The 19,878-nt window shown below is 38.2% G+C and overlaps 1 protein-coding gene across 6 annotated transcripts in view; it reads right to left on the bottom strand.

Moving 5' to 3' along the window:
- LOC133646874 (ankyrin repeat domain-containing protein 26-like) overlaps window positions 1-19,878 on the bottom strand; it is a 75,055-nt gene that overhangs the window by 13,571 nt on the left and 41,606 nt on the right. For all 6 annotated transcript variants that reach the window (XM_062042734.1, XM_062042735.1, XM_062042740.1 and 3 more), the window contains exons 23-26: window positions 17,323-17,828; window positions 8,553-8,705; window positions 6,522-6,697; window positions 6,355-6,448 (exon numbers count right to left, since the gene is read on the bottom strand). In XM_062042734.1, coding sequence (XP_061898718.1) covers window positions 6,355-6,448; window positions 6,522-6,697; window positions 8,553-8,705; window positions 17,323-17,828 — 929 coding nt within the window. The remainder of the gene's footprint in view (window positions 1-6,354; window positions 6,449-6,521; window positions 6,698-8,552; window positions 8,706-17,322; window positions 17,829-19,878) is intronic.

The raw sequence follows: 19,878 nt of genomic DNA, 5'->3' as shown, positions 1-19,878 counted from the left end.
GTTTTATTATATTTTTAACATATACAGTCCAGAAATTATTATTTTTCCTCCCCAAATCAAATAACCCACAAAAAATATGTATAAAACAAAATAAAAATAATAAACTAGAAAAAAAACATGCATCAGTCAAATAAGTACAGGCAAATACATGAAGCTGCACACAACTGCACTCCTGAATGTCTCCAACACTGTGCAGCAATACACAAAGGCAGACAAAAGGCTCATCAATTATCGACCTTTCAGTTACTTTTCAGTTGGGGTTAAATTTGAGATCAGTGTCTTTTACATATTTTAGGTAACACCCCCAAAGTTCCTGAAACATCACAGAACAACTGTTCGATGCCAGCCTAATTTACTCCAATTAGAGAAAATAAAGAACATCTTTAAACCAGCGGGTGTGACAAGAAGGTGCTGCTGCCTTCCAATTTAACACAAGTCTTCTAGCCAACAAAGTAGTGAATGTTGCAAGATTATTTCTGGATTTGCTAAAGGTAGATGACTGAGGTGCTACCTTAAATAGTCCAATTAGAGGATTTGGTTCGATCTTTTCGGGAATTACTAAAGACAAAGTTTTAAACATTCTAGTCCAATGACTGCACAGGGAAGAGCAAAGCCGAAAACATACCATGTCCATTGTCTGTCTTTTCAGTGCAATCACTGACCCTGCAGCCGTGTGTGGAACTGTCAGTTTGCTCGTCCTTCTGACATGTGCTAAATAAAACCCTAAATAGTGTTTGCAAAACGATGAGTGTTGATAAATCACAATGCGTCTGCTGAATAATTATATTTGCACCTTTTCCTCTCAGTATTGTGGCCTATTTGATGATCAGCATATATTTTGCATACTAATGAAGACAGACGCAAAATGGATTGCATGCCTTATTCTGCTCACTTAACAGACACGATCCACTTTGCAAACATTTACTAGATCAGCTTTGTGTGTGCTATCACGTGTGCACGTGTTTTAGCACACGCAAAGCTTTAGTAAATCAGGCCCTAAATGTAATGAATCTATAAATTGGTAGCACTTTCTAAAATGCGAGACAAGAAATATTAATGATATTCAAAGGTGCCTTGTGTTGAATAAAACCCCTAAAAATGCACAAAGTTTATGTTGCTTTAATGAGATAAAATGGAATACAATGTATAGGCTAGTCAAAATTACAGGATTATACAAACCCTGTTTCCACATGAGTTGGGAAATAGTGTTAGATGTAAATATAAAGGGAATACAATGATTTGCAAATCCTTTTCAACCCATATTCAATTGAATGCACTACAAAGACAAGATATTTGATGTTCAAACTCATAAACTTAATTTTTTTTTTTGCAAATAATAATTAACTTAGAATTTCATGGCTGCAACACGTGCCAAAGTAGTTGGGAAAGGGCATGTTCGCCACTGTGTTACGTGGCCTTTCCTTTTAACAACACTCAGTAAACGTTTGGGAACTGAGGAGACGACACATTTTTTAAGCTTCTCAGGTGGAATTCTTTCCCATTCTTGCTTGATGTACAGGTTAAGTTGTTCAACAGTCCGGGGGTCTCCGTTGTGGTATTTTAGGCTTCATAATGCGCCACACATTTTCAATGGGAGACAGGTCTGGACTACAGGCAGGCCAGTCTAGTACCCGCACTCTTTTACTATGAAGCCACGTTGATTTAACACGTGGCTTGGCATTGTCTTGCTGAAATAAGCAGGGGCGTCCATGGTAACGTTGCTCCAAAACCTGCATGTACCTTTCAGCATTAATGGCGCCTTCACAGATGTGTAAGTTACCCTTGTCTTGGGCACTAATACACCCCCATACCATCACAGATGCTGGCTTTTCAACTTTGCGCCTATAACAATCCGGATGGTTCTTTTCCTCTTTGGTCCGTCCGGAGGACACGACGTCCACAGTTTCCAAAATAAATTTGAAATGTGGACTCGTCAGACCACAGAACACTTTTCCACTTTGTATCAGTCCATCTAAGATGAGCTCAGGCCCAGCCAAGCCGACGACGTTTCTGGGTGTTGTTGATAAATGGTTTTCGCCTTGCATAGGAGAGTTTTAACTTGCATTTACAGATGTAGAGACCAACTGTAGTTACTGACAGTGGGTTTCTGAAGTGTTCCTGAGCCCATGTGGTGATATCCTTTACACACTGATGTCGCTTGTTGATGCAGTACAGCCTGAGGGATCGAAGGTCACAGGTTTAGCTGCTTACGTGCAGCGATTTCTCCAGATTCTCTGAACCCTTTGATGATATTACGGACCGTAGATGGTGAAATCCCTAAATTCCTTGCAATAGCTGGTTGAGAAAGGTTTTTCTTAAACTGTTCAACAATTTGCTCACGCATTTGTTGACAAAGTGGTGACCCTCGCCCTATCCTTGTTTGTGAATGACTGAGCATTTCATGGAATCTACTTTTATACCCAATCATGGCACCCACCTGTTCCCAATTTGCCTGTTCACCTGTGTGATGTTCCAAATAAGTGTTTGATGAGCAATCCTCAACTTTATCAGTATTTATTGCCACCTTTCCCAACTTCTTTGTCACATGTTGTGGCATCAAATTCTAAAGTTAATGATTATTTGCAAAAAAAAAAAAAGTTTATCAGTTTGAACATCAAATATGTTGTCTTTGTAGCCTATTCAACTGAATACGGGTTGAAAATGATTTTCAAATCATTGTACTCCTTTTATATTTACATCTAACACAATTTCCCAACTCATATGGAAACGGGGTTTGTATATAAGTCATGTCCGTCAAGTTGTGCATGGTACAAAAAAAATGTATTTTGACAGGGACAGTGTTGGATAAAGCGAGGAGAGCATGACCAACAACACTTGCCCATAGGTGTTCGAAATGAGGCATAAAAACCCTGATGTACACTACTGTTCAAAAGTTTGGGGTCACATTGAAATGTCCTTATTTTTGAAGGAAAATCACTGTACTTTTCAATGAAGATAACTTTTAACTAGTCTTAACTTTAAAGAAATACACTCTATACATTGCTAATGTGGTAAATGACTATTCTAGCTGCAAATGTCTGGTTTTTGGTGCAATATCTACATAGGTGTATAGAGGCCCATTTCCAGCAACTATCACTCCAGTGTTCTAATGGTACAATGTGTTTGCTCATTGGCTCAGAAGGCTAATTGATGATTAGAAAACCCTTGTGAAATCATGTTCACACATCTGAAAACAGTTTAGCTCCTTACAGAAGCTACAAAACTGACCTTCCTTTGAGCAGATTGAGTTTCTGGAGCATCACATTTGTGGGGTCAATTAAATGCTCAAAATGGCCAGAAAAAGAGAACTTTCATCTGAAACTCGACAGTCTGTCCTTGTTCTTAGAAATGGAGGCTATTCCACAAAATTGTTTGGGTGACCCCAAACTTTTGAACGGTAGTATATAATCCTCATTTTGTAACAATTTCCACATGTCATATCTGTTTTAATAAATGTGGCGAATTAAAAAAAGACTAAAAAGAACCCTATTATGCAAAACTACCTTTTCTCATCTATTGGTACCTGTTGTTGTGTATTTGGGATCTGCACACGTCCCGAAAATGTTAGTCATTGCGGGGATATTTATAAAACAATCTTGCCTTCCTTCAAACTTCCTTCTAAACAAGCTGTTTGGAATTTTCCCCACTGGTGACGTTTTTGCCAAGCGTGACGTCAGCGGATTATCCATATATGGTAGAAATTTACCCAAAAGTGCTATCTATCCTTCCAGTCAGGGGTTTATTTCTTTTGTTTATATCTGCATTTGAGCCCGATGCTATCACGTTAGCTCCGTAACTAAAGTGTTTCGCCGATGTATTGTCGTGGAGATAAAAGTCACTGTGAATGTCCATTTCGCGTTCTCGACTCTCATTTTCAAGAGGATATAGTATCCAAGGTGGTTTAAAATACAAATCCGTGATCCACAATAGAAAAAGGAGAAAGTGTGGAATCCAATGAACCCTTGTACCTAAGTTACGGTCAGAGCGAAAAAAGATACGTCCTGCACTGCACTATAGTCCTTCACTCGAATCTTTCATCCTCGCTCAAATTAATGGGGTAATCGTCGCTTTCTCGGTCCGAATCTCTCTCGCTGCTGGTGTAAACAATAGGGAAATGTGAGCAGCACTCCAGCTTGTGACGTCACGCTACTTCCGGTAGGAGCAAGGCTTTTTTTTTATCAGCGACCAAAAGTTGCAAACTTTATCGTCGTTGTTCTCTACTAAATCCTTTCAGCAAAAATATGGCAATATCGCGAAATGATCAAGTATGACACATAGAATGGATCTGCTATCCCCGTTTAAATAAAAAAAATTCATTTCAGTAGGCCTTTAAATGCAATAGGAAACATACACTACCGTTCAAAAGTTTGGGGTCACATTGAAATGTCCTTATTTTTGAAGGAAAAGCATTGTACTTTTCAATGAAGATAACTAGTCTTAACTTTAAAGAAATACACTCTATACATTGCTAATGTGGTAAATGACTATTCTAGCTGCAAATATCTGGTTTTTGGTGCAATATCTACATAGGTGTATAGAGGCCCATTTCCAGCAACTATCACTCCAGTGTTCTAATGGTACAATGTGTTTGCTCATTGGCTCAGAAGGCTAATTGATGATTAGAAAACCTTTGTGCAATCATGTTCACACATCTGAAAACAGTTTAGCTCGTTACAGAAGCTACAAAACTGACCTTCCTTTGAGCAGATTGAGTTTCTGGAGCATCACATTTGTGGGGTCAATTAAACGCTCAAAATGGCCAGAAAAAGAGAACTTTCATCTGAAACTCGACAGTCTATTCTTGTTCTTAGAAATGAAGGCTATTCCACAAAATTGTTTGGGTGACCCCAAACTTTTGAACGGTAGTGTATGCAGGCCTAGCCCTAACCAATCTGGCGCCCTAGGCAAGATTTTAGGTGGCGCCCCCCCACATCGGCAGTGAAGTGTATATACTCACAAGAAACCGAATAGCTTTGTCTTTGACCTTTTTTTTTACTTAAAGAAAGCAAATTAACATATTATATGAGAATGTTATGTTATGATTATCTTTAACCGAATCACAGCAGTGCTCAAATTAAAAAACAGCATTCCCTCTCATGTGATATTGCTTAATTAACATTAATAATGTGCACTTTAACAACTAGGCTTACAACTATACCTAATATAAAAAGTGACTATTACCTGCAGGGCAAACATTAGCTAACCAGAAGGCAATAACAATGTAAACAAAAAACACCTGCTTAAAAGATCTAATACAAATGTCCCTGAGGAATGTAAGGTGGGAGTACTGTAATTACCTAACATTACATTATTATTTTCCATAACAATTTAGCCCCCTCCACAATATTAACCCGACGTTAAAACAGAACTAGCTATTTATTGATTAGCAATTGCCGAATCATGTAACATTAGCTTAATGCTAAAAAGCCAGGTTACTATCACATTCTGTAACAGACAAATAATTTCATGTAGGCTAACGTTACCTACCTGCTACCTCTGTCTTTTTCTCCTTTCTCCTCCTCTTCTTTTCTCTTTTTTCTTCCCTGGGCACCTGACAGTTTTGGCCGTTTTGACATCTTGTGTTGATTTTTTGATGTGGTAAGAGTCATGATACGGGAAGGGAGGGAGGCGTAATGTTGTAACAAATAATATTTCTATTAAATAGGCTTTACTTTGCATTTTAATTAACGTGGGATTATTTTTTGTATTTAGAAATAATAGTACCAACTTTTTTTTTTTTTTTTCTCCAACATTTGTGGCACTGGCTTGGCGCCCCCGATGGACGGCGCCCTTAGCATTTGCCTATACGGCCTATGCCACAGGCCGGCCCTGAGTGTATGTTTATTGTATTGGAAGATTTTCTGTTAAAATAAAGCCAAAATGTACACTTTTTCGTAGTTCCTTTTGTTTGGAAAAGTATCGAAAAGTATCAATATACATTTTGTCACCTTTACCGGTACCAAATTATTGGTATCGGGACAACCCTAGTTCTAACTTATATCTGTCAGTAGTCTCGCTATGGAAATGCTAAAAACTACAACAAAGACGGCAGAAAGAAGACGCTGTCGAAGTGGAGGCACATAAATTAGACCGCCCACAAAACGGCGCATCCTAAGAGACGCTCAGAAAGCGCCTTGAAGATGAACTGTAAAACATAATCTATACAACATTTTCACCAAAGAACCACCATTACATGTTGTCTAGACCACAAGGAAGTGTTACATGTAGAAGAAAAAAATCATAATATGACCCCTTATACACCCTGTATTCCACAATTAAAATTATATAATGACCATTCCTATTTGATTTAGGATTTATAGTTATTTCATTGTGGCACAAAAACGTAGCACTCACCCTTGCGTCCTCCTGAGCGACTTTTTGAAGTGCTTCAAATTTGTGGCAGTGTTGATTTGCAGAAGCCTTGAGCCTGATGTTTTCGATCTCCAGCCTGATGCGGCATCACAGTCAACAGAACATAAGGGTTTGTCATTCCAGCGATCGATCAGTCCCTCGGCACTCACCTATGCGTCGTCTCTTCTAACTGTTGGACAATGTCATTGGCGGCGTCCACGGCAGCCTGTGCTTCTTTCTGTTTCCGAGCGGCAACACTGATTTCTTTCTCTCTTTCATCCATTTGGATCATTCGATCATTTTTGTTCCTCTCAGCTTGGAAGCATTGAGCTTCTCTTTCCTCCAGCTGCATGACAAAGGAGACGTGTCAGTAATGTTGAGTGGGGTAGAAGGATCAGAGTATCAAATGAAAATGTTGAGTAGGGCTGTGACCAGATCCATGTTGAAGCATGACTATTTTTCTTGTTCAGAAAAAAGCTGTCTCTCAGACAGAACACATTCAAAATTTGGGATGGGTACCAAATCCGATATTTTTTGGTACTACTGGGCACTGATTCACGAACAGTGCCATGTTACGGTACCGACTCTTTGCACATTGGCATTTGGCGATTACTCCAGCAGCACTGAAAGCGGACTCATCCAGACTACCTCGAGGCAATGTTGCAATTTTTAATGCTAACAAACAAATTGACTCGAAAAACACTCCAATGTAAGTAAGGCTCCACTTTTCCAAAAATGCGCTAGCTTGATGCTAATATTTATTGGCTTCGCTTAGCATAAGCAATTTTACATGGGGATATCAACACCTCCAAATTTGTTAATGAAAACTAAGATGCACATTATAATCAAACACCTGGTGTGTAGTAAGTACACTACTTACATTAGTAACACTTTTTATGACACAAAAAAAGACTACATTCAGCAAAGAATGAACTGACTAGCCAAGGTTAGAGTGTCCGCCCCGAGATCGGTAGGTGTGAGTTCATACCAAAGACTAAAAAAAATGGGACACATTACCCCCCTGCTTATATATATATGTATATATATATATATATATATATATATATATATATATATATATATATATATATATATATATATATATATATATATATATATATATATATATATATATATATATACATATATATATACACTACCGTTCAAAAGTTTGTGGTCACATTGAAATGTCCTTATTTTTGAAGGAAAAGCACTGTACTTTTCAATGAAGATAACTTTAAACTAGTCTTAACTTTAAAGAAATACTCTATACATTGCTAATGTGGTAAATGACTATTCTAGCTGCAAATGTCTGGTTTTTGGTGCAATATCTACATAGGTGTATAGAGGTCCATTTCCAGCAACTATCACTCCAGTGTTCTAATGGTACAAAGTGTTTGCTCATTGGCTCAGAAGGCTAATTGATGATTAGAAAACCCTTGTGCAATCATGTTCACACATCTGAAAACAGTTTAGCTCGTTACAGAAGCTACAAAACTGACCTTCCTTTGAGCAGATTGAGTTTCTGGAGCATCACATTTGTGGGGTCAATTAAAGGCTCAAAATGGCCAGAAAAAGAGAACTTTCATCTGAAACTCGACAGTCTATTCTTGTTCTTAGAAATGAAGGCTATTCCACAAAATTGTTTGGGTGACCCCAAACTTTTGAACGGTAGTGTATATATATATATATATATATATACATATACATATATATATATGTGTGTGTGTATGTATGTGTTTGTATGTATGTTTGTAAATATATACAGTATGTGTGTGTATATACATGTGTATGTATATATATATATATATGTGTGTATGTATGTGTATATATATTTTTTATGTATGTGTGTGTGTGCGTATATACATATGTGTGTGTGTGTATGTATCTATATATACATATACTGTACACACATATATATATGTATATATATATATATATATATATATACATATATATATATATATATATATATATATATATATACATACATACATACATATATATATATATATATATATATATATATATATATATATATATATATATATATATATATATATATATATATATATATATATATATATATATATATATATATATATATATATAAAAAAGAGCTACTTTGCACGGTACCTTGTCTTCTACAATAATCATGCACTCGTCGTTTGATGCTGTGGAAATAAACATCTCCTTCTTACCTTTCCTTTAAGTTTGTCGATCTCTTTGATTAGCCGAGCCTTCTCCTCCTCCAAATCCCTACGATATGTTGTCGCAATCTCCAGAGAAGCTTCACACTTTGACAGGTTCTTTGACATTTCAGCCATATCCTGCTGCATTTGCCTTTGATAAGTCTGTGGCGAATACATTTAAAAATAAAGTATTAGATCCCCTGCATTTGCACATTTGTATTCTCTGCTTTGAACTGTAAATAGGTTTACTTGGTTAGTTTTAAATGCTAATAGACAGGTTGCTGTCTCACAGGTCAACATTTTTCAGTGGGACGACACATTGACAAGACGCGTTGCGTTTTAACAGCACACTTTGTAAGCACAATACTCTATATCAGAGCTAGGCAAATGTTTTGACTCTGGGGCCACATTGAGAGAAAAAATGTGTCTGGGGGGCCAATATGTATGTGTGTATAAATTATATGTACACACTTAACTGTAAAAATCTGCTGTACAGTATGTGTGTTTGGGTCCCTTTTTTTTCCAGGAACACTGATACCAAAAGTCACAAATGTCCGATAGAATTCTATAAAAGTTATGACCGGAATGGAATTTTACAGTTTTCTACTGAATGGGACACCCAAAATGTACATTAAAATGAAGAAAGTGGGATTTACAATATTAACTATGAACAATAAAACACTGAATATTAACAACATATGAACATCGCTCCTCTTTTACTTTTCAGACCAGCTCCTCGATAGACATCTTTTACAATCAAGCAAAACACAACACAAATGTAACAAACAGCAGAATATGAATGCAAAGTGTAATAAACACCTACAATATGATATATTATCACTTTCATGCAGAAACTTGTTGTAAAAATTTGCTTCCGCATCTGTCCCTGCGCTGAAAACAAACCCTGCCCACTCTGCTTTGTTCCTCGTCTGAGCTGTTGTGACATAGATTACCGTAATAACTTGTATAACACCCAAAAGCGCGGATTCCAACCATTTAAGTACTTTCTATAGTTCAAGACTTATGGTCATTTGAAAACAGCACTGCACATCATAATGGCGACTAAAAAAAGGTCTAAAAAATTATGTTGAACGTCCGGCGGGCCGGATTGAAAATGTAAATGGGCCGCATGTGGCCCCGCGGGCCGTTTTTTGCCCAAGTCTGCTCTATATGTTAAGGAACTAAGGAAACTTAATTCCAATTAAGGAAACTTTTCCAATAACAAACCACCGTCTATGCTTCTGCATACAATTTGTCTCCGGACACAGTGCTTGTGTACAAAATGCGTTTGCAAACACCTGAATTTCCCACATCAACATACAGTATCATGTCGTCATATATTATCCCTTCCTCAAAGGTTAAGGAAATGTGTAGTTGGTGGAAGAACATTGAGAGATGTTGTGCTGCGCTCCTTCCCAGATAAATAGATAGTTCTTTATTGATTCCTTCAGGAGAGTTCCCTCAAGAAAAAAATGTAATACATGTAATAAATGTAAATACATTATATATAAATAATAGCGCTTTTCTACCTTCAAGGTACTCAAAGCACTTTGACAGTATTTCCACATTCACACACACACATTCACACACTGATGGCGGGAGCTGCCATGCAAGGCGCTAACCAGCACCCATCAGGAGCAAGGGTGAAGTGTCTTGCCCAAGGACACAACGGACGTGACTAGGATGGTAGAAGGTGGGGATTGAACCCCAGTAACCAGCAACCCTCCGATTGCTGGCACGGCCACTCTACCAACTTAGCCACGCCGTATCAGTGTTCTTAATTAACACACGTTTTAAGTGAGACACGTAACGGCAAGCGGGTGTTTGTAATGATTGTGCCTGCTGTTGAAGTTTAAAGTATACATGAGCAAGTTTACAGTTCTAAACGTTTCTATTGTAACAGAATACAGTGAAACCACACCACCAGTGACCCAATTCTCCCCCTTTTCCCTCCTCACCGTCTCTTGTTGCCAGGACTTGACACTGACAAGAAGGTAAAGTGAATTTTCTTTATTTTTCTTTCTGTTTATAATTACATTATACGCTTAATTATGTTCCTGTTTATTACTCAGCATTAAATTGTGTTCAAAGTGTGTACAGCTCACAAAATTTTACTACAATAAGAACTTTTGTCCAGGCTGAAACCAACAATCTTTTTTTCTATTATTTTTTTAGGGAAAAAATAGGTTCATTCGCTTTATTTGCCTAAATGCTGTACAAACTTTCTCAAACGGGAACATAACAGATCAAGAACCATTTAAGTTCCACTGTAATTACTTCTTAATGGTTAAAGCTGAATCAAACAATCAATCAAATTGTATTTGTATAGCCCTTAATCACAAGTGAGTGTGTTTTTCTTCAGGGTGTCTTCATCATCATTTCTACTAGTTAAGACCGAGATCGATGACTTCTGTTTTGTTAGCTCAGCCGTTTTAAATAAGGTATGTAAATACTGTATTTTTCGGAGTATAAGTCGCTCCGGAGTATAAGTCGCACTGGCCGAAAATGCATAATAAAGAAGGGAAAAGACATATATAAGTCGCACTGGAGTATAAGTCGCATTTTTGGGGGAAATTTATTTGATAAAACCCAACACCAAGAATAGACATTTGAAAGGCAATTTAAAATAAATAAAAGGATAGTGAACAACAGGGTGAATAAGTGTACGTTATATGACGCATAAATAACCAACCGAGAACGTGCCTGGTATGTTAACGTAACATATTATGGTAAGAGTCATTCAAATAACTATAACATATAGAACATGCTATACGTTTACCAAACAATCTGTCACTCCTAATCGCTAAATCCCATGAAATCTTATACGTCTAGTCTCTTACGTGAATGAGCTAAATAATATTATTTGATATTTTACGGTAATGTGTTAATAATTTCACACATAAGTCGCTCCTGAGTATAAGTCGCACCCCCGGCCAAACTATGAAAAAAACTGCGACTTATAGTCCGAAAAATACGGTAAATATTTACCAAATGTTTCCTTGTAAATAACACATTTCTGCAGTTTATAATCCGGTGCAGCTAATATCTGGAAAAAAAATTTTTTCTTCTAAAATTATCTCCAATCCGCAAAGTATGTGAAAATATCATCTAAACATCCACAAAATGGCACAATTTCAAACGGCCATTATGAATATGCCACTTTGGCAATGTGTTTTTTTTCAGGGTGTCTTCATCAGCATTTCTACTAATTAAGATCGAGATCGAATTTTGTGGAGCAGAGTTATTAATGTTTTATGGAGATCCGTCAGTTCCCAGTTTGGCGCCATGCCACGCCCACATTTTATCCATCCATCCATCCATTTTCTGCCACTTGTCCCTTTCGGGGTCGCGGGGGGCGCTGGAGCCTATCTCAGCTGCATTCGGGCGGAAGGCGGGGTACACCCTGGACAAGTCGCCACCCCCCACATCTTATAGTGTAGGCAATCATTTTTTACATTTATCATTGCCCATCAGTTTAGTACCTGTCTCTGATCACTGAAAGTGTAGTAATGCCTGTTTAAATGGTGATGGCAAAGAGCAGTTTTTGTTACTACGAATGGGTATGAACAGGTATCGACCCATCGAGCACTTCAGGGTGTCTTTATTTGTAATAATTAAAAAAGTTAAAGTTAAAGTCCCACACTAGGTGCAGTGAAATTATGTTCTGCATTTGACTGCATTACCCATGTTCACCCTCTGGGAGGTGAGGGGAGCAGTGAGCAGCAGCGTTGGCCACGCTCGGGAATCATTTTGTTGATTTAAACCCCAATTCAAACCCTTGATGCTGAGTGCCAAGCAGGGATTAGGATAATTATAATAATTAGGTAATAGATAGTATAGTAGTAATACATAGTAATAGTAGATAATAACTAGGATCGAGACCGGATTTTGTGGAGTCGAGTAATTAACGTTTTCGTGTTTTGTGGCGAATCATCGGATCAAAGTTTGGCGCCATGCCACGTCCACATCTTATGGCTTTGGAGAAATTATTTCGTAATTTATCATCGCTCATCCGTCTAGCATTTTGTCATTTTAACAGCGACTCATTCGGTCAAAGTCCCTAAGAGTTTGTTCAAGTACCACCACTTTTCAGCCAAAAAATAGCCTACTCAAACCAAGATGGCCGACTTCCTGTTGGTTTTTGGATATGGGTTCTTAAACTTTCATGTCCATCCTGTCATGATAGATGTCTCCAGCGATTTGTGTGACAATATGAATCTGGGCAAAGGGGCTCAATTTTTCCAACTTTAAAGGGGGCGCTACAGAGCTCATTTTTTAAAATTAGGGTTTGGGACCTCTAAATGTTAGACTAGACCGCTACCTGACAGACTTGTAAAATTTGATGCATTTTTGTGCATGTTAAGGCCCTCAAAAATCTGTTTAAAAACTGTGGGAGGAGGATTAAGCAGTTTAGAGCATCAAAAATAGGCATTTTAGGGCTTTTTATAAGTAGGTTCAATATTTGCATTTTGTTCTCCACTTGGAGGAGGGCACTGTATACATTTATGTTGCTGGGGGAAAGTTCCAATCTAGCAGAATTAAAAGGAAAGACACTACTGTCGGTGTTTCTTTTTCCACAGGACTGCAATCTATTTTTGGCTTGGTGTTTTACTGGGGGAACTTGGGGATGACGGAATTACGCAATAGTCAAATTTGCAAAATTGGTCAGGTGCATTTGCCAAACGTAAGTCAACCGCATAAAATGCAAAACAAGTATGTTTAGAACTACAAACTTCCTTCTATCGTTTTGTTTTGTTGCTTTTTAAATGTAACTAACAAGAGGCTGTGAGAGCTTTAGATAGGGGAGGGGTCAACAACACCAGGGGCCTCATGTATTCAGCTTGCTTATGCACAAAAACCTGGCGTATGCCCCTTTTTTACGGCAGAAGATGAGATGAATCAAGAGTGAACTTGACAACTTCATGCTTCACGAATGCACATTTTTAATGCTGTGGATACTTTCGTGACACAGGCTTTGCAAACATTTGATTTCAACAATGTAAAAAAGATAGAGGCAAATACCCAAATTTGATTTTTTCCCTAATGCATTCGATGCTCCATCTTCATATCAATATTTGTGAGGACAATCGTTAATTTATCTAGCTCAGTCAAGTGGGCAGCAGGCACTGGAGGAGTGACCTTCGTTTGTGTCATGTACGGCTGCTACCGCAAGAAGCTCTCCTGAGTTGCAATAATAAATTGAGTAATCAAACAAGATCAAAGTCTTTCGCATGCTAGCATGTTGAAATGTAAAAGATTGCAAACCAATTATTACATAATTTTCACGTGACTCTAATCTGGCTGTAAGCAGGCTAATGTATAAACACATTTTGTTGTAAGTTACACAAATTATATTTATATTGGGGGTAATCAGAGTCACCTGCCTCTTCTAAAGATTTACGTATCATTGCAGCAAAATCTTTTGAAACGGAGTGCAGCACTACTTTCACAGAGTCTGTTCAGGCCACGCACATCCGTTTCGTCACGTTCTTCCTGACCCGACCACTTCTTCTTTTATTTCAGCCTGTTCAGTCCTCCTTGACCCCCACAACAATGCCAGTTCGCTAGAATCAAGAGAAAGAAGTAACCCCTATCGAGTTATGATTTGGCAGAGCGCGCAGATCTCAGGCACATGGCTACTATTCATAAGGGGGCGTGGTCTGGGCGTGGCCAGCCATGCAGATGTCTGCTATCAATTACAGTTTGATTGCAATGTAACAAACACACGTGCTTGAATTTGTGCGTGCGCACTAGGGTTGTACGGTATACCGGTATTAGTATAGTATTGCGGTACTAATGAATCAAAAACGGTACTATACTGTTTGAAAAGTACCGGCTCCTGGGCATGACGGCGGGTCGTCACGCTGTGACATTGCTGGATTTACGAGCAGAGGAGCATATTCGGCAGCACACAATCACAGAGTACTTACAAGCAGACACAGTTTGTAGACATAAAAGGGGGAACGGACCCATTTTGGCCTAAATACTGACAATAAAGGTGAAGTTATAACACTGAAACGCCCTCAAGAAGAGGTGCTTTAAGACATGGCTAGCTAGCTTGCAGCTTTTTGATTGATTGATTGAAACTGTTATTAGTAGATTGCACAGTACAGTACATATTCCGTACAATTGACCACTAAATGGTAAGACCCGAATAAGTTTTTCAACTTGTTTAACTCGGGGTCCACGTTAATCAATTCATGGTAGCTATCATCCATCCACAGTCGGCAGTGTTTTAGCTACTTCTAAATCACTAATCCTCACCTCCATGGCGACAAATAAAGTACGTTTCTTACAAGTTTCATCCTTGCAGGACGAGGAATAGCTAAACATGCTTCACTACACACCGTAGGAGGATGCACTAGCTCACCTGCTTCAACGCTAACAAAAGCTAACGCGCCTAAATGTAAACCAATGCCATGGGTGGATCTACAGCTGACATCAACTGTAATGATACCAAGTACAAGAGCGCATCTGGTTGATACTATGATTACATTGATATTTTTTATCGCCACAAAATCTTTTTTCCTTTTAAAAAAATTCATACTATGTTTATAAACTCAGGAATACGTCCCTGGACACATGAGGACTTTGAATATGTAACTAGTGTAACTACTTGGTATCGGATCGATAACTAAATTTGTGGTATCATCCAAAACTAATATTAAGTATCCAAACAACAGAAGAATACGTGATTATTACATTTTAAAAGAAGTGTAGCTAGAACATGTTGAAACAGTAAGTAAGCAGATATTACCAGTAAATGAACAAGTGGATCAATAATTCATTTTTACAGCTTGTCCCTCATAATTTTGACAAAATAATAGAATGGAAAATGACACACTATGTTACTGCATACGTCAGCAGACTAATTAGGAGCCTTTGTTTGCTTACTTACGACTAAAGGGCAAGTTGTCTAGTATGTTCACTATTTTATTTAAGGACAAAATTGTTATTCGATTGCAATAAGATACATGTTTAATGTACTGCAAGATTTTTTGTTAAAACAAAAAAGCCAACAATGCAATTTTTTGTGGTCCCTTTTATTTAGAAAAGTCTCGAAACTGGGTATAACACATGGCACACTGACAAAGCTTAACCTATTGTTACTATAACAATCTACAAGGTTAATGTAGGTTGCTTCTCTTTCTTCCCCTCCATTTTTCTGCATTCTTTCGTATCTCAAGCTATCATTACGTATATGTATTGTTGCATTTGAACAATTGTATTGTTGATAATAAAGGTAAAGTATTGGTATTGTTTATTATCAATAGCGCTATTTCTATTGGTATTCATATTGCTTCATTTTTAGTGTAATAATGCTCATTGTCATTTCTGTATTATTTTTTATTTTCACTAACTGCTTATTTGCTATTACTTTTACCATCATATTTGTACATGTAGTATTTGCTGATGTTGCTCTGTTGTTGTTGTTGTTGTTGTGTTTGCTGTTGTTGTTTTTGTCTCTCTGTCTAATCCCCCTCTTGTCCCCACAATTCCCCCCTCTGTCTTCCTTTTTTTCTCTTTCTATCCCCTCCTGCTCCGGCCCGACTGCACCAAATGATAATATAAATACATTTAATAAAGTCAAATACAAATAAGGCAACAAGATAAGTATCCTACACTTCTCTTTTGTAAAGTAAATCTGAACAGCCGATATGGGCATCTACCAGTGGCGTGCCGTCACTAGAGGCAGCCATCATGGAAAGAAAAAAAAAAAAAAAATTAATTAAATTGTTATATGTATCCAGTGATTATACTAAAGTTATTTTCCATTTAACTTCACCAGTTTTAGATTATTTTTATTTTTATTTTCACATTTGCTGTTCAAATACTGAGAAGAGACGGTGCGGTGATCAGCAGCCAGTTGAGGCACTTGTGCCTCACCATGGATTGCGACTCGGCTAACTGGTGGCCTGCTGTGCAGTGAGACCGTATTGCTATATGAATTATATTATACATTTCCATAGTTTAGTTAGCTGAGGTATATAATGTACAGTGTATTTTGTCAACAACTGTATGTGTGTAACGTATTTTTAGTGCTGAGCGATCATAAATCTGCTGCGGAGACACACTGTGTGAGGCTCGTATCATAACCCCGCCTCCTGGTGCCAAGCACCTCCGCCGCAGAATGCACTGCCCGACGGGAGCACCTCAGCCACACCAACCAAAGCCCACACCCAAACCCTCCACGTGCAAGACCGAATCCACCCAAAAAAAGTCACTTAACAAGAAGCCAAAAAGTGCAAAAACAACAATGCTCGCGCTGCAGGAGCAGCGAACGACCGCAGGGACACAACATTAGGTACACCTGCACTGCAGGTTCATAGGTTTTTAAATTTGACTGTGAGGATGCAGTCGTGCCTCACCAGACATTAACCTCACCGCACGCCACTGGCATCTACATCTACTATATGATTTGCCTGAGAAGCTGGGCAGGACATAAAAAATAAAAAAATAAAATAAAAAAGAAAAGTCTCGAAAGGTATTGATATATATTGATATGGGGACAACCCTAATGCGCACACATAAATACTTCTGATTTTTTTCTTGTGAATTAAGTTTTCTGGGTTTGAACGTACGTGTGCTTTCATTTCTGAGTTTGTTGCTGATTATTTGCTAAATTGGCAGCATTATGCCTCCTACTGTCTTTTTATTCTCAGGCAGACCATGTGTGTTATGAATGAGGGCGAACAGCTAGCGACAAATCAATCGTATTGTGCCTTCACAAATGAATAAAACATATGTCAAAACACCTCTTAAGCTGACCAGTTCTCACCTGCTTTTCGTTTTTCTCCTGCTCTAATTTGCGAATATGATTTTCATTTTCAGCTGCCTTACTGGCAAGCTCCTTGTTTTTTTCCTGCATTTGTTGTAATCTGTCATCACGGTCGGCTTGAAGCTTGGAAAAACTGTTGTTGAAAGACTTCTGGGCATCTGTTAAAGCCTTCTCGTTCGCTATGGCTTTGTTTTGGGCCTCCTCTAGTCGTTGCTGGAACAACTTGCTGTCATTCTGGGCTTGGTTCAGGAGCTCCTGAGTGGACCCCTGCCGAGCAACAGTTCGAGTGGCCACCTCCTTCTCGGCCTGCAGAGCTGCTTCCAGCTCTTTAACGCGTGCACCTATCTGGTCATTTTCATGCTGCACCGCATTCAGATGGAGGGTCTTCTCTGCTATTTGGACCTCTAATTTACGTACTTCGCTCTCCAGGTTGCCTGCATTTGCTTTCGCCTTGGTCAACTTCTGGTACAGCTTGGTGACTACTTCACGATGACTGTGGGCTTCACCTGCGGAGGTACAGACTTTAGAAGGTCCACTAATATGCAAAAGTGACTTTTGATGACGCTCTAACAGCAACGTGTTCCGGGAGCCTGTTTATGAGCCATGTCTTTGAGAAAGCCTTGTATGATGTCAAGAAGGGAAAAACCTCCTTCCTCGTGGAAACCATACCGCCTCTGACCCGGCACACTAGCTAGACGGGTCCGCCCCGTGTATACACCCACCACTTGAAGAAGGGCGGCTATGTACAAAAATAAAATTTAAGGCTTTGCTACACATCTCAAAATACCAGTATAATGGGAAAATAAATGCTATTTACCGTAAATTCCGGACTATAAGATTGACTGATTGAAACTTTTATTAGTAGATTGCACAGTTCAGTACATATTCCGTACAATTCAATCAATCAATCAATGTTTATTTATATAGCCCTAAATCACAAGTGTCTCAAAGGGCTGCACAAGCCACAACGACATCCTCGGTACAGAGCCCACAATCGACCACTAAATGGTAACACCCGAATACGTTTTTCAACTTGTTTAGGTCGGGGTCTACGTAAATCAATTCATGGTAAAAGCCCCTTTTTTCCTACGCTTTGAACCCTGTGCCTTATAAAACGGCGTGGCTAATTTATGGATTTTTCTTCGCTGACGGCCATAATGCAAATACTTTTTATAAAACCTGCAAATACTGTTTGTATTGTTACAGTTTCACAAATCCTCAGTAAATTCCCCAAAACGTCACCGTGGAGTCATTTAGTCTGTTTAGCTGATTGGAGAGCTAGCTTCCGCAGCTAGTGGGTCCATGAGGAGGACTTCTGTTTTGTTAGCTCAGCAGTTTTAATTTGGGTATTTAAATAATTTTTTACAAAATGTTTCCGTGTAAATAACACATTTCTGCAGCTTATGGTCCCGTCTGGCTAATATATGTAAAAAAAAAATGTATTCTCAAATTTAGTGTGTGCTGCTTATATACGACTGCGCTATACAGCGTAAACTACGGTATACGCTGAATTGTGTTTCATTTTATTAATTGAATCATGTCCAATTATATTTCCAATCCGCAAAGTATGTGAAAATATCATCTAAACATCCACAAAATGCCACAATTTCAAACGGCCATTATGAATATGCAGCTTTGGCAATTTCTGTACAGTCGGGATCTGATGACATCACGGGTGGGGAAACTCCCTTGCACTCTGCTCATAGTCAGCAAATAAGTCATACTGGAAAAATGCAAAAATGGGATAGAGATGTGCTGTTTCTCATTCACAATCCTAATGTAAGACCAAAACATGTTTTTTTTAATGCATTCTAAATCGTAAAAAAAAGTTTGCTAAAAAGTCAACTAACAATGAAGTTTATTGCGCCCACAAAGCCCTCTAAATAACCATCCAAAGACCGCCAAAATTACTCCATTTCCATCTTGTGGCCTGAATATTGACCACGTTTTAGACATATTTTTATTATAAGCACTAACCGAGTCTATTTTTAGCGACGCATTGATCACAGAGAAGTGGCTAGCTTATGCTGCTATATTGACATATTGATTCGGCGGTGTTCTGCTGAAGCTTTGCCTCTAAATTGGTGAAAGGTAATTCTAGATTATAAATCATGCCTCTCACTTTAATAGGAGACGGTTGACACTTTGACATCGGCTCAGAGATGGCGAGACATACACAAAAAACTATTGTTGTGGCACTTTTTTTTAAATTTAACTCTTCGTGAGGATTATGATTAATTATTCATCTAAACGGGAAGATATGAACACCCTATCAATTGCAGGATTATATTGCAGGGCAGATATTGTACATTGTAAGTGATTGTTTTATTATGTTCGTAGATTGTATTTCTTGTTTAGCACATAGCAATACTTCTCTGCTGCATGATGCTTATGTTTTTCACTAGTTACATCTGTTTAGTAGACAGCTTCTAAAACGTGTTGTAATCTTCCTTATACTCAGGCTCAAAAATGTAAGGTTCTGGATCATCATTTGTCCCAAAGTAGTCTGTTGTCTCTAGATTTCTGCTGTGAGTAGTAGTTTTGTTGTTGTTGAAG

The sequence above is a fragment of the Entelurus aequoreus genome, linkage group LG03, assembly GCF_033978785.1.
Source record: "Entelurus aequoreus isolate RoL-2023_Sb linkage group LG03, RoL_Eaeq_v1.1, whole genome shotgun sequence".
In the NCBI taxonomy this organism is placed as follows: Eukaryota; Metazoa; Chordata; class Actinopteri; order Syngnathiformes; family Syngnathidae; genus Entelurus; species Entelurus aequoreus.
The sequence above is the reverse complement of the archived record's forward strand: the minus strand, read 5'-3'. Positions and strand labels throughout refer to the sequence as shown.